A 15,014-nucleotide genomic window follows, 5' to 3' on the forward strand; every position below is an offset into this window, starting at 1 on the left:
TCAAATGTACCCTAATCTCAAAATATACAGCAAACCGTTAAATCCACAACATCATCATCACTACAATTCACTACGCGGGGACATAATTCCGCGTATTACACTGTACGCCAAACTTCAGCTATCAAAATTACTCCTTTTCCTTACAATTATTATCTTCAAGGGACTGTACAGTACTGGTTGTGGTGAGGACTCGGGGTTTATAACATTCCTAAGTGAGATAATAAGAAACCTCTTATGAAATATGAAAGAGCATGTAATTATAAGAAGGATTCAACGTTTATTTGATGAAAATTGGTTTTCAAATGGCCGAGATATCCAAACAAGTGATAATAGTAAAAGGCGACAGGCCACGCCTTTTATTAGGATCTCTTTGTTTCACCCTGTTTTGGGGTATCTCAGCCATTCCAAAACCAATTTTCATCAAATAAACTTTTGATACCCCTTAGAATTGCATGCTCTGTGACATCTCATAGAGTGGTTTCTGAATATCTCGCAAAACGTTAAAAGCTAAATCCTCACCTCAACCAGAACTGTACACACCCTTAAAAGTCCTCCTCGTATCAAACTTGAATACAAACAAAAAACCCTATATCAACTTTCTTAAATTAACTTAAACTGTATTCATATCACAACTGCAGACAATAAGGAGGGGCTTCTAAACTGTCCGGGTATCAATAATTATAGAATACGGTTTACCGCCAGAAATATAACTATACAGTACCAATTACTATCTGAGCAAACTCAAACCATTATCCATACTACAAAATTTATAAATAAGACAAACGGAAACTTACAGTTGGGCCTTGGACACCCCAGTTGTGGCATCACTGCTAGACAAGGCTCTGCAGCGTCTGGTCTGTCTGGTGGCAGGACAGGGTGTGGCAGCTTCACTTCTTGTGAGCCTGCCTATACATACGCTGGCTGCTGCAAACTTAGCTATGCTGTGGAACAATAGCTGTCAAACACCTGCATGTGGGATGCCTCCAACCCGACTAAATTCATATGCAAATTCACTTCCTCCCAGACTGGAGGGTATTTAAATTAGATTTAAATCAACTCCTTACACTACCCCCCATTTCAAGAAAATGTATCACATTTTGCCAGACCCAACGGAAGAGCTATTTTCACTCACTATGAGTGAATTATTTTCTCTCACTATTTTATCAAACCCAACATAAAAGTTAATTTCACTTGTTATGCTTTTCTCTCCCTGTAACCTGTCAAATGAAATAAAGTGACGCTTTTTCGTCCTAAGGCTGACATGTACTCTTCATGCCTAATGAAAAAAAAAAGGTTATAATTAAAATTTCCTCCTGGGAAGATATATATTCCCCTAAACTAAATTAAGATATTTCTATCACACTAATTGATATACCTTAGCCAAAATGTAAACATTAGATGCATTCAAAACAGAGAATGGGGCAATACAGAGAAATTCAGCTTCTGCTTAGGAAGTCGGCTCCAACATTGTCGGAGCCACGAATGGCTTCGATGCGGAAGCGGAATGGTTGGAGGGCGAGAGCCCATCTCATCACTCTGCTGTTGATGCATTTGGTACGGTTGAGATAGAGGAGAGGTTGGTGGTCGGTTTCAAGGGTGAATTCAGTGCCTTCAAGGTACGTTTGGAACTTGTGAATTCCCCACACCAATGCCAAGCATTCTCGCTCGATCGTGGAATAGGCTTGTTCTCGAGCCAAGAGTTTACGACTCGCATAGGCGACTGGATGTTTCTCTCCATCGTGCTCTTGGAGGAGAACAGCTCCGAGCCCAGTTGATGAGGCGTCTGTCCTAACGATGAATCTTCGCTGGACATCGGGTAGACAGAGAATGGGGCTCTCTACAAGACTACCCTTCAATTGCATGAAGGCCTCTTCTTCACGCTCAGTCCACTGTACTTGCCTTGGCTCTCGGCTCCTCGTCTTGTCAGTCAGGGGTGCTGCGATCGACGCAAAATTTGGGATGAAGCGTCTGTAGTAACTAGCCAGACCTATGAAAGCTCGCAGCTGTTTCTTGGTTTCTGGCCTAGTCGCGTTCTGGATTTTCTCCACTTTGTCTAGCATGGGCTGGACTTTTCCGTGTTGCACGAGGTGTCCCAAGAACTCTACTTGTTTGCAACCAAGTTGACACTTGCTGGGGCGAGCAGTCAGTCTTGCTGCTCTCAGTCGTCGAAGCAACTCGCGTAGTGTATCGAGGTGCTCCTCCCATGTCCGTGTGTGTATGAGGATGTCATCCAAGTAGTTTGTCACGTGCTTCATGCCTGCCAGCAATTTCCGCATCACTCGGCTGAACGTGGCCGGTGCGTTGACTAGCCCAAAAGGCATTACGCGGAAATGGTACAGCCCATCTGTAGTCTGAAATGCTGTCTTCTCCTTTGCGTCATCTGAGAGAGGGATCTGCCAGTATCCCTTACTCAAATCCACTTTGGAGAAGTAGTGTGATCCTGACAGTCCGGCGAATATTTCCTCTGCGTTGGGAAGAGGTTCGGCGTCGAAGACAGTGACGCGATTCAGCCGTCGAAAATCGATGCAGAAGCGATTACTGCCGTCAGATTTCTTCACGATGGGGAGTTAGACTTTTCTATGACTCCCAGCTCGACCATCTTCTCAACTTCCTCTTCAATCACGTCGCGGAGGGCATGAGGGACAGGATACGGTTTCTGTCTGACCGGGTCATCTGATGTCAGCCGGATTGAGTGGCTGCCTAGGTGTGTCTTACCCGGGAGGTCAGTCATGACATCCCTATACGCACCCATCAACCTCTTTATCTGGCCTTGCTGCTTAGCCTCCACGTCTGGTCCGAACTTTACGTCCTCTACAGTCTCGTTTGCCTCTAGGACTGGGACTTGTACGGTCATGGGGCTGGGGGTTGGAGGTCCGACTACCTCGTCGTCGGCGTCGTCGGCGTCGTCCTGGTCGACGATTGTAGCCTGAGCGACGACTTCCAACATCCCTGCAGCATACACATCAGAACCTTCATTCACATGATTAGAGGTTATCTTACTCATGTCTACTCTCTCTGTGTATTTCTTCAACAGGTTGGCGTGGAAAGTCTTCATCTTTCCATTGACATCTAGACAATAATTATTGTCACCAAGTCTGTGTGCAACTCTAAATGGGCCTTTCCATTGTAGGAGAAGTTTATTGTGATCAGTGGGTAGGAGGATTAGTACTTTGTCATCCGGGTTAAATCTACGCTGCCTACTCCTAGCGTTGTAGTGTTTTGCATTCCTGGATGTTGCCCTACGTAGTTCCTCGTGAGCCGCTGCTAGCGTACTCTTCAGCCTCTCTTTGAGATCGACAACGTACTGGTACGTGGTCTTCAACTCTGGGTCATGAGTCTGACCACTCCACAAGTCCTTCAGAATCTCTAGGGGACCTCTCACCTGCCTACCATAGATCAACTCAAATGGCGAGTAACTAAGCGAAGCCTGGGGGGCGGACCGGTATGCAAACAACACTGGTCCCAAGTATCTGTCCCAATCGTGAGGACGGTCAGCACAGACTCTCTTCAAGATTTGTTTCAACGTCTGGTTAAATCTTTCGACTAATCCGTTGCACATCGGATGGTATGGGGTGGTGGTTAGTTGTCGAATGGACAGTAACCTACTAACTTCTCTCATGTCAGACTTGAATTGACTACCTCGGTCTGTTAGTATCTCTTGAGGCACACCTACCCGGCAAAACACCTCGACCATAGCCTCTGCTACTGTGGTAGTTTCGATGTTGGGTAGTGCAACAGCCTCCGGATATCGAGATGCATAGTCGACGATCGTCAGGATGTATCGGTTCTTCCTGGTCGTCGTGGGGTGGATAGGACCTACTATATCGATAGCTACTCGGAGAAAAGGTGTGTCAATAACTGGCATCTGACCAAGTGGTACCTTGGGAACTCTCCCCTTTGGCACCGTCCTTTGACAAATATCGCAAGAGCGACAGAAACGAGCAACATCAGCATGAATGCCAGGCCAGAAAAAACAAGACAAAACCTTCTCTGTAGTCTTACCTATGCCTTGATGACCACTCATGATACCTTCATGAGCAAGGGACAACACTGCCTTTCGAAATGGCCTCGGCACTACCAACTGTTTCACCGAATTACTAGTCTGGCTTTTAGGCTGGAATATCCTGTACAACAGTCCGTCTTCGAAGACGAAGTGTGTATCTCTCCTCTCTTCATTTGACAACCTAACCTGAGCAAGCTCCCTGGCTTTCTTCAAAGTGGGATCGGTTGCCGTTTCCTGCCTGATTTGTTCAGGGGATACATTTGGGATTTCCGATGGAACAACAAGAGGGCGTTGCGGGCGCTTAGATTCCCGACTCTGAGATCTTGTCTGCACAGCCATGCCTACACTAGTACTAGTACTACCATCACATATGACATCATCATCCTTCCAACCTGGATGGGGGTCACTGACCGAGTGAACATTCTCAGTGTTACCTATTATGACATCGAAGACCGGCGTCTCCATGCATAAGGCCTCTGTAGTGCCTACAAACAATGGGGAACTAATGTGAACGCGCGCCACAGGGAATTGACGCACAGTTCCGTCAATCAAAAGACATTGTCTATGTTTGCCTGTGAACTGATCAGAAGTCACAAGAGATTTCCTCACTACTACACCCGAACAGCCCGTATCACGAAGCACAGCTACCTTCGTGGACCCAATCCTACCATCTACTACAGGTAACTGACTCCGCCAATGACGCTGACATGCAGCACACATCAATTACTTACTTACTTACTGCCCATTATGCCTCTATTGGCATGTAGGGCAGCAACGAACATCCTCCACTTCTGACGGTCCTGGGCGATTTTCTGGATAGATCCCCAAGTATGTTTTAGGGCCTTTAATTCTCCTTCCACTGTTCTTCTCCAGGTGGTCTTGGGACGTCCCCGCTTTCTCTTCCCTTCGGGTGTCCAGTGAAGTGCCACACGAGTGATATTTTGAGCATCCATCCTGAGTACATGCCCAATCCATTTCCATCGTCGTCTCAGAACAATAGTACTCATGTCTTCTTGGTTGCATTTGGAGAGCAGTTCTTCTTTAGATATCTTATTGGGCCAGAAAATTTGAAGGATTCTTCTGAGGCTTCGTGTATGGAAGACTGACAGTTTTCTGACGTCTCTCTCTGTCATTCTCCAGCACTCTGATCCATACAACAAAGTGGAGAGGACACAGCTTTGGTATAGCCTCAGCTTTGTTCTTGTGCTATACTGTTTTGACCTCCATACGTTGTTCAACATTCTGCTGCACTTTCCACTAATTATCTTGGTAAGTTTGTAAACTTTACCTTGCTCCCCTTTCTTCGCGGCATCTTCTGCTTGAGATGCTAGACCATCTAAGCAGCTCCTTTTATCTGCTCTTGCCTTTCTCTTGACTGTCCTATTCATTTCCTGATACTTGCAATTATACTTTTTCTTTAACCGTTCTGACTTTGTATTAATTACAAGTTTCTTTACCTCTTTCCGTTTCTTGATGGTGTCCCATGTGTCTGCTGAAATCCATTCTTTCTTTTCCTTTCCTTTGTAGCCTATGCACTCTTCGCTTGTCTGAACAAATGTCGTCTTAGTTTTCTCCCACATTTCATCAATTTCCCTATCGGTGTCGTCAAGATCTGCTAAGGCTTGAAATCTGTTCCTCAGCTGAAGAATGAAAGAAGATCTGGTCTTGGGATCGTTGAGCTTTTGAACATCAAACTGTCTCCTTCCTGTTTTCTTGGTGCCTGCTCTCCTAAGTTTTACTCTTAATGATGCCACTACAAGATAGTGGTCGCTGCTAACATCTGCTCCTCTCCTCACTTTGACATCAAGGAGCGAGTGTCTCCATGTACCATTTATTATGAGGTGGTCGATCTGGTTCCTGTCTCTGCCATTTGGTGAGATCCAAGTCAGCTTATGGATGTTCTTGTGTGGGAAAAGTGTCCCTCCTATGACCAAATCATTTGTTGCACAGAAATCGAGCAACCTTTCACCGTTGTCATTCATGTTTCCACAGCCATGTCTGCCCATAACTCTTTCAAAGCTGGTGTTGTCATTACCTACTTTTGCATTCAAATCCCCCATTACAATTTTCATGTCGTGTCTAGGAATTCTGTCCAATTCAGCTTGTAGTTGCTCATAAAAATCATCTTTAACAGAATCATCACTATCATTGGTTGGAGCATAACATTGAAGAATTGAGGCATTGATATGCTTTCCCTTCAGTCTAATTTTGATCAGCCTACTGCTCACAGGTTTCCATTCCAAAATACAGTTTTCAACTCCTTTCTTCAATATAACTGCAACTCCTTCACGATGTTGGCCGTCATCTCTCCCAGAGTACAGGACAGTCTCTCCACTGTTGGTGGTAATCTTACCAGATCCTGTCCATCTGCATTCACTGATGCCAAGAATATCTATCTGATAACTTCTCATTTCTGCTGTCACTTGTGCCAGCTTTCCTGTTTCGTACAGTGTCCTCACATTCCAGTAACCTATCTTAGTACTACGTTTGGCATTTAGAACTTCCGTTTTCCTGCCAGTGGCTTCCTTGCGGCTTTCACCACTGCCATTCATAAATACATCTGTTGATGAAGTTGGAAGCCCATCGCGCCTGAAGTTCTTGGTTTTGTTCGTTGCTGTTTCCGTAACAAGTTGTTTTTTTACAGGACAGGGTTGTTAGCCCTGTGCCCAACCCCCAACCTGGAGGACCAGTGGATTGCTTTTCGTCTCGTCTCTACCCTTCGACCTGTCCAGCTTGGGTGGCCCTACCAGGAGATAAATCTCCAGCTGGCATAGCTCTAGGGGTCACTGAGACACGCAAGCTCTCCGACCACGACAAGGTTGCAATCCAGTCCGGAGAGCACACATCAATGGGATTTCTTTAATCCTTGCCCTGGGAGCTGGTTCTCCCTTAACTTCCTGGCTATCAAATGAGGTTAACAACAGCCCGCCTGTTTCGCGCCTATGACTACTATCTTGCATAGCATGGGAACAAGTCGGACAGGACGCCTGAGCACTCTCAACTTCAGGGGGCGTATCCTTCGTAGGGGGTTTATCTGACTGCCTACTCGGACTCTGCTTGCGACCTCTATGACCTTGCGTACTAACAAGACTAGCAGCTTGAGGCTTCAGTCTACACCTAGAAGCTACATGACCCATCTTATCACAGATGAAGCATGGACCAACTCTACGCCTATTCGTAGGCAGACTCCGACTAGGATTCCCTGTACGACTTTGCCCTTCACTAGACTGGTTAGGGGGTCTACTTGTTAGTGGTTTGGCCTTCTTGTCACCCTTACTCAACTTAGCGACACCAAAATGACCACCATGCGCCTGTACATACGTGTCTGCCAGGCTACTCATCTCGGAAAGAGTCTTGGGTTTCCTCTCTTTGAGAAACAATGCCAAAGGGGTTCCCCCTCTATCAAGAAGCTGCTGTCTCAACAACATGTCTACTAAGCCTTCATATGTCCGCTTTGTCTCAGACAATTCTATCCAACGACTCAAGTAATGTTCCAATCGAACTACAAACTGGCTGGGTGTCTCTCCCTGCTCTGGGTTAGAGTACCGAAACTTTTTGCGGAAATCATCGCAGGTAAGTTCAAACCTCCTCAACAGTGCCTCTTTTAGAGCATCATAATCATCGGCTTTATCAACTGGAAGCCTACAATACACATCAAGGGCCTTGCCCTGCAACAGTGCACTAAGACTGATTGCCCAACTAGTCCTCGGCCAGGACTGACTATCTGCGTATTTTCCAAATCGGCTTAAATACGCATCCATATTATCTTTCCCTTCTGAAAAAGGGGGGTGTTTAGGGGATGGTGCCCAACGACGGCTGTTTTCCTGCTCCGTGCTATCCATACTCTCAGAAAGTCTCTGATTTTGTATGCGTGCCAGCTCAAGCTTTTTCTCTCGGATCCTCTCCTCCTGTTTTCTATCTTCCCTATTTGCCTGACGTTCATCTCTTTCTAACTTCTCCCTAGTGTCTACAAATTTTTGAAGGTCCTCCCCTGACATACCCAGTTCCTTTCCAATATCGAACCATTTAGTACCCATGATGAACCCTACAAATTACACTTATACCAGCTAAATTATGAATATCTCACTTTGTACCCTGGGGGTCCCACAATCAGGTGTTAAAAAACTATGTTAACTAACGCAATTGTTAGCAATTCTTGCATAATTTGGTAACTCACCAATGACAGAAGTGGGCTAATTGCTTGCGCTTGTCCTTGCCGCGCGTGCCGGATGCTAGCAGTGATGGTGCACTGGCGTGTCCGTGGTTCCGCTAGGCCAGCTGTACTTGCAAGAGCCCTTCTGCTAACTGCAACTTAGAAAATGGTTACAAAAATACGTCAGTACAATGGTCCTTCAATTATACATCAAAACTCGGGTAAAGTTATGATCAAACAACTCCCGGACGTGCCCCCAAATTGTCACAGTGTGTTACACGTGAACTAGCTTATTGGTCTAGATGAGGCAGTTTGATCACCCGAAATGAAATATAAGAAGAGATAAAGTACCATTAAAATTATGTGTGCATTTATTAAAGTGTAATTAAGTCTTCAAATCATACATCCGGTCGTACAATATAATGATCTTCTGAGCTCAGAACTTAAACATGTGTATATCTCGCAGATTATCGTTAATGACTGTTATCCAATATATCACATACTAACAACCTTCTAACTCCAAAACTAATAACTCTCAATGTTAATCTTCCTACTTATAAACTGAGTAACCAAGTATTACAACACTTCTCACAATATTGACTTATGAGACGGCGTGGGTATGTGGCCTGCCACAACAAAAGATATCCCTGACCATAATGTCGGTCAGCGTTCAGAGTTCAGTCCAATAAAAACTTGTGGTTCCGGTTTATCATCTATTGGGAAATGTTGTCATACTGACTTTGCTTCGCGAATCGGCGTTCTCCATATGCGACGTCCTTGGAGATGGCGAACGCGAAGCGCTTGGAGAATGTGTCGGGGCGACAACGACGTCCTTCGACCGGTCGACCGCGGTTCAGCGAAGGCGACGGATCCAGCCCCGTGTAACCGGCGTTATTGTGGAGGGGGTGCGTCTCGAACTCGGCGAGGGAAATCCGGGCAAACGGGACACCTGTGGAGTCTCGACCCGGTGATTGTGTGAGCTTATGTGGACGAAGCTCCACTATACCCTTAACAGCCGTCTGGAAAAATATTACAAACAACATCTTACGAGACAACTGTCTTACAATAATTATCCACTTCTGTAATACCTTTACCTTGTTGCCGTCATCAACTCGCAAACATAATGAGGGCATTATATATACATTCAAACAGCCTATTTTAACCATTTATATAAAAAATACAGAAGTATCACAAGGGCCTCTCAAATGTACCCTAATCTCAAAATATACAGCAAACCGTTAAATCCACATCATCATCATCACTACAATTCACTACGCGGGGACATAATTCCGCGTATTATACACTGTACTCCAAACTTCAGCTATCAAAATTACTCCTTTTCCTTACAATTATTATCTTCAGTCCTCCTCATATCAAACTTGAATACAAACAAAAAACCCTATATCAACTTTCTTAAATTAACTTAAACTGTATTCATATCACAACTGCAGACAATAAGGAGGGGCTTCTAAACTGTCCGGGTATCAATAATTATAGAATACGGTTTACCGCCAGAAATATAACTATACAGTACCAATTACTATCTGAGCAAACTCAAACCATTATCCATACTACAAAATTTATAAATAAGACAAACGGAAACTTACAGTTGGGCCTTGGACACCCCAGTTGTGGCATCACTGCTAGACAAGGCTCTGCAGCGTCTGGTCTGTCTGGTGGCAGGACAGGGTGTGGCAGCTTCACTTCTTGTGAGCCTGCCTATACATACGCTGGCTGCTGCAAACTTAGCTATGTTGTGGAACAATAGCTGTCAAACACCTGCATGTGGGATGCCTCCAACCCGAAATCCAGCTCCATGGCCATATGAGATACACACCAGTGTACATTGTATCTGCAGCAATCAGAGTCATCGCAATGCATTACATTGTCTTATAGAGTTAGGGGGCGTATGAGTAGTAACTGGAGCATGACATACTGTACCTTTGTTACTTCAACAATAGAGTCAATCTTGCATGACTGCATATACAATGCAATCTGCAAAATAGACTAATATAATGTATGCCAGCTACATGAAAATATGAGTGCTATAAGGCAGCGCTGGGGGCATTTAATGAAGCATTTCGTCAGACATTTTATTTGACAAATAGTTAAAGCTACTGAAATCTTTGTGTCTGATTGGCTGAGAACAAATTTGTCAGAAAAAAAAATAAAAATCTGATAAAACGCTTCATAAAATGCCGCTCCTCCCCTCCCCCCACTCCCATGTTACATGATGGTACCATTAATATAGATTAAAAACACACTGACATGGTAAAGATTTTCACTTTGGGTTGAGCTAGCATGATGATAAATTGCAGCAGTCATGGATATCATCTCACTAAGTTTTTCATTGCTTAATGTGGAATAATATGCTGCCTCAGCCCAGAGTCACATGAAAGTCAATAACTTCTATCGTGTCTGGGCCCCGTTTCATAAAAGATGTTAGGATGTCAACTCTTGCTGGAATGACAACTTCCCATAGCAACAGCCAATCAGGAAGCTGCATTCTTGTCATTACCATGACAATTGACATTCCAGCAAGAGTTGTTATCTTATCAACTTTTTATGAAACGGGGCCCTGATCAACTTGCATTGAGTGCTACATGTATATGACTGCAGTGGTGGGGAATCCCCATGAACCAATATGAACAATATCTGATACTACGGTGAACAAAGTTGAAAGTGCAATGTCTTCACAATGTGTGATGACAGTTTCACATAACTGGCAAAATATTGAAATGACAGGTTTGTCAGAAATATCTTGAATGTTCACTTTCCTTGAACTGGGTTTGTTATAATTGTCTAAGAGTGCAGGTACACATATTTGGGGAATTGAGGATTTTTACTTGACTTCTGACTGACCCTTTTATAATTTAATGCAATGAGTAATTCTCAAGGTATGAAGAAAGAAAGAGTGTAATTACAGTACAAAATAGATTTTTTCTTTGCATTTAAACCTGGCCTTTGACCCTGAACCTTTGACCTGGCTGGAAATTTCCCAGCGAATCTCCATTATTAGGTAATACATGTATATGTGACCCGCTACAACAAAAAGGTCCTAAAGTCGCGCACGGTCGAAGCCGTGAAAATCGAGTTTGAAGTCAGACCATCATAATTGGTCAAAACTTACGATTTTCTAATTTTGACATATTATTGGAGTCTGACATGTCTTCTATCATCTGTAGAAATTTTGAAGCAAAATGATGAAAGGAAAGACCAAAAAATAGCGTTTATCTGGGCCATGTTTTTTGGCGTTTCAATGAAGCAGAAACTGGTTCGAAAATTTGGATTGAGCGCCACAGATAGGCTCCGCCCCTAACAACGACCGGAGTGATCTCATTGGTCAGTTTGCTGCTTGCCGCTAACCGAAGCGTGAAGCTCGCACACTGCCAAGTCGACTGGAGCTGCGTGCGGGCGGGGTGCGCTATGCCCAGCCGCTTCTCCTGGCATCCTGGTCACTGATTGGTCGGTGAGGAGACGGCCGACGCTGTGCTTGAATGAGCATTTCGGGGGTTGCTAGGGTTTACCTTCTATTGTCCGTAGGTGAATACTAACTTGCGTGTCCCTTGATCGCGATTGCGTCGCAAGGAAAACTTTCAGGGCGTTTTTTTCGAAACAGTGATTTCCCAGACGTCTCGACATGCTCTCTTTTAAACATCGATATCTCCGCAGCCGATTATTTTTATAACATGAGTTATATATCAATTTAAAGCAGAAAGATTAGGGAATTTTGTCATGCAATTTTCAAATAATCGACCTCGCCCGACTTTAGGATCATTTTGTTGTAGCGGGTCACATATATTCAGTTTTAAAACTAATAATGCAAGCATTGCATATACTAGTATATGAGGGAAATAGTAAAATTTTGAGGAGTTGACCTTGACCTTTGACCCCCTGACTATGGACCCATGACCCCTAAGTTCCCTAGATAATCCCTGCCAGTCAGTACATGCATATGTACCAAGTTCCATGAAAATACAGTGTACATTGAACCATTTGCGAGAAAAGTGAAATTGTAACATTTTCACCTAACCCTTGACCTTATGACATGAAACTCTCTCTGGAGAATCTTTACGCAGTAGTATATATGTCTACACTAAGTTTCAAGAAAATACCTTCGGGCATTGCATAGATATGGGGGAAATAGCAACATTTTTAGCATTTGGCCTTGACCTTTTGACCTTTCGCCAATGTCACTAAAATCTACTCAACTAATTGCCCTATCATACATCATCCTTGGACCAAGTTTGGTGAAAGCTGCTTCATCCAGTTTTGAGTTATCACATAAACAGATAAATTTTAGGATTTGACCTTGATCTTTGACCTTTGACCTCTGTCCGATTTCTCTAAAAAACTAATCAAGTAATTGTCCCATCATACTTTATACTTGGACCAAGTTTGGTAAAATCCCAGTCAATATTACTCAAGTTATCGCGTAAACGAATGCGGACGGAAGTGCGGACGTACGTACAGACGTACGTACGTATGGACAACCTGAAAACATAATGCCTCCGGCACCACTTCGTGGCGGAAACATGAAAAGGGGGGGGGGGGGGGGAGTGACATTTTAAGATGTTCACATGACCTATGACCCCATGGCCTGAATCTTTCCCAACAGAATCATTGTGCAGTAATGGATGTATTAAACCTACAATATCTAAGTGTATGCATTGAGTAATGTCCAAGGTATGGCGAAAATAGTGTAATTTAAGCACTTAAAAGAATTCTAGCCTTTTAACCTGACCTTTAATCCTTGACCTTTCACCCCATGACCCCAGAATTCCCAAAGAGAATTATTGCCAGGCATTACATGCATACATCTGCATGTATATGTATCACATTTCATGACGATACCTAGGGCCATTTCCAAGATATGGAGAAAATTCTCATTGATCTTTGACCTTTCACCCATCCCAAAATTCCCACGAGAATCATTGTCAGGCAGAAAATGCATATGCACTAAGTTTCATGAAGACACCTTGAACCATTTCCAAGATATGGAAGATAAAAAGTACATTCTTAGCATTTACACTTGACCTTTGACATTCCACCTTCTGCCTCCTGGCCCAAAACTCTCCCCAGAGAATCTTTATCTGGTAATACATGTGTATGTATACACCAAGTTTCATGAAAATACCTTTACTGAAGAGATGTGGGGGAGAATAGTGAAATTTTAAAAATGTGACCTCGATCATTGACCTTTGCATACTTGCCAACTAGTAAGATTTTATCAGATTCAGTAAGATTTTTTACGTTAAAAATAGCAAAATCAGATTTTCTGTCAGAGAAATCAGATTTTAAAAAAATATTTAGATATACCTTTCATGTGTATTTTCTGAAGATTTGACCGAAAGTAAGATTTTTAACTTCAGTTTGCATATAAAATAAGATTTTTGCAATCCACGAGTAAGATATTTCATCTTGAAATGTTGGCAGGTATGCCTTTGACCTCATGTGTGTGCACAAAAAAGTTGACAGGCACAACTTCGTCCACTCATAAATACTAATGCAAATTTTATTGGGATACCTCAAATGCTTCCTAGGTTACTCTGTCCACAAAATCAATACTACAGATGGACGGACAACCCAAAAACATACTGCTACTGCCTCCTTCAGCACTTTATGATGGAGGCATTTTATAAACAAAATTAGCATCGCACAGAACAATCAAATTATACAACACAAGCAGCAATGAATGAGTGTATATTGTTTCATAACCTTGATAAAAACAAGATTACTCATAAGATTCAAGAAGCTGCAGTTTCAATTTTAAATCCATAAAACTTTCCGTTTGCTTAAAGTGATGGCACTAGGTGAGGGCTTCAAAACTTCTACCCAGAATTTTGACCTTTGACTTCTTTGACCTTTGACCTTGATTTTTTACCTATATTGTACATTGGCTACAAAATGTTACTCCGCCATTTCTAACCCGATTTCGATTCCGTTTGCTTTATGTGATGGCACTAAGTGAGGGCTTCAAAACTTCTACATAGAATTTTGACCTTTGACTTCTTTGACCTTTGACCTTGATCTTTTTACCTATATTGTACATTTTGCTACTAAATGCTACTTCCGGCGGGGACATATATTACGCACCGCGTAATTTCTACTTTTCCTTGTTCACATTTGTTTCTTTTTTCCTTTTCAGCGACTGTGTCGTATGAGACAACATCATGATGTCTACAAACATTACCATACTGAAGGTATTTGAGTTTGGCAACTAATACTAAACAACTGTTTGCGTGATAGTAATGATAGTCAAGGTCAAATGTCACTGTGCTTTTTTTTGTATGTTGGCAATAACTTCATGTTTGTGGTATACGTTAATATCACCATTGCAATAAACTTGTTTACTGAATGATTTATTCATCTAATACTGTATTAAAATGAGAAATGTTCTGTGCAATATATCAGATTTACAGATTTTCACATTATGAAACATTTAGCATTTATAATCAAATGCTTCTTTTCTTTTTGTCATAGCTTCATATTTGCACAACATCAGATACTCTGGTAATAATCTCTGGTAAAAATAAGTCTGATAAAAAAGAGTAGAATATTATGAGTTCAGTGGTAAAAATTAGACTGAAATCAGATGAAAAATAAGGAAGTTATGAAATTTTAAAGTTTTGCTAATTTCTGCAAAACAGTTCTTGTACAGTGGATATGAATATGCAAATGAGTGAGCTGACCATATCATAACCTCACAAATTTCCATTGATCGTGTACAAAAAAAATTTTGAAATTTCCAGTGTTTCATGTCACTGTATAATTTGGCGCATAATGCTCAATCCTGTTGAATAACTATCTGAACAGATCAGTTAGATATATCAGGATTTGAGCATCGGGCAAAATTAT

At 42.6% G+C, this 15,014-nt stretch overlaps 1 protein-coding gene across 1 annotated transcript; it reads right to left on the reverse strand.

The window, feature by feature from the left end:
• Nucleotides 1-4,847: 4,847 nt before the first annotated feature.
• LOC140233363 (uncharacterized) lies at nucleotides 4,848-5,985 on the reverse strand. The gene is made up of 2 exons (XM_072313468.1): nucleotides 5,461-5,985; nucleotides 4,848-4,907 (listed from the first exon to the last, which is right to left on the reverse strand). Exons 1-2 carry the CDS (start codon nucleotides 5,983-5,985, stop codon nucleotides 4,848-4,850), a joined length of 585 nt encoding a protein of 194 aa, XP_072169569.1.
• Between the last annotated feature and the right edge of the window lie 9,029 nt (nucleotides 5,986-15,014).

This window comes from Diadema setosum, chromosome 9 (assembly GCF_964275005.1).
Source record: "Diadema setosum chromosome 9, eeDiaSeto1, whole genome shotgun sequence".
NCBI classification, from domain to species: Eukaryota; Metazoa; Echinodermata; class Echinoidea; order Diadematoida; family Diadematidae; genus Diadema; species Diadema setosum.

What these genes read in the sequence shown, in the direction of transcription:
- LOC140233363 (XM_072313468.1), bottom strand. Translation starts at nt 5,985, where the DNA reads ATGAATGACAACGGTGAAAGGTTGCTCGATTTCTGTGCAACAAATGAT. An exon ending in CCATCAAGAAACGGAAAGAG is followed by an intron (nt 4,908 to 5,460) that starts GTAAAGAAACTT and finishes GGACACCCGAAG; the next exon opens with GGAAGAGAAAGCGGGGACGT.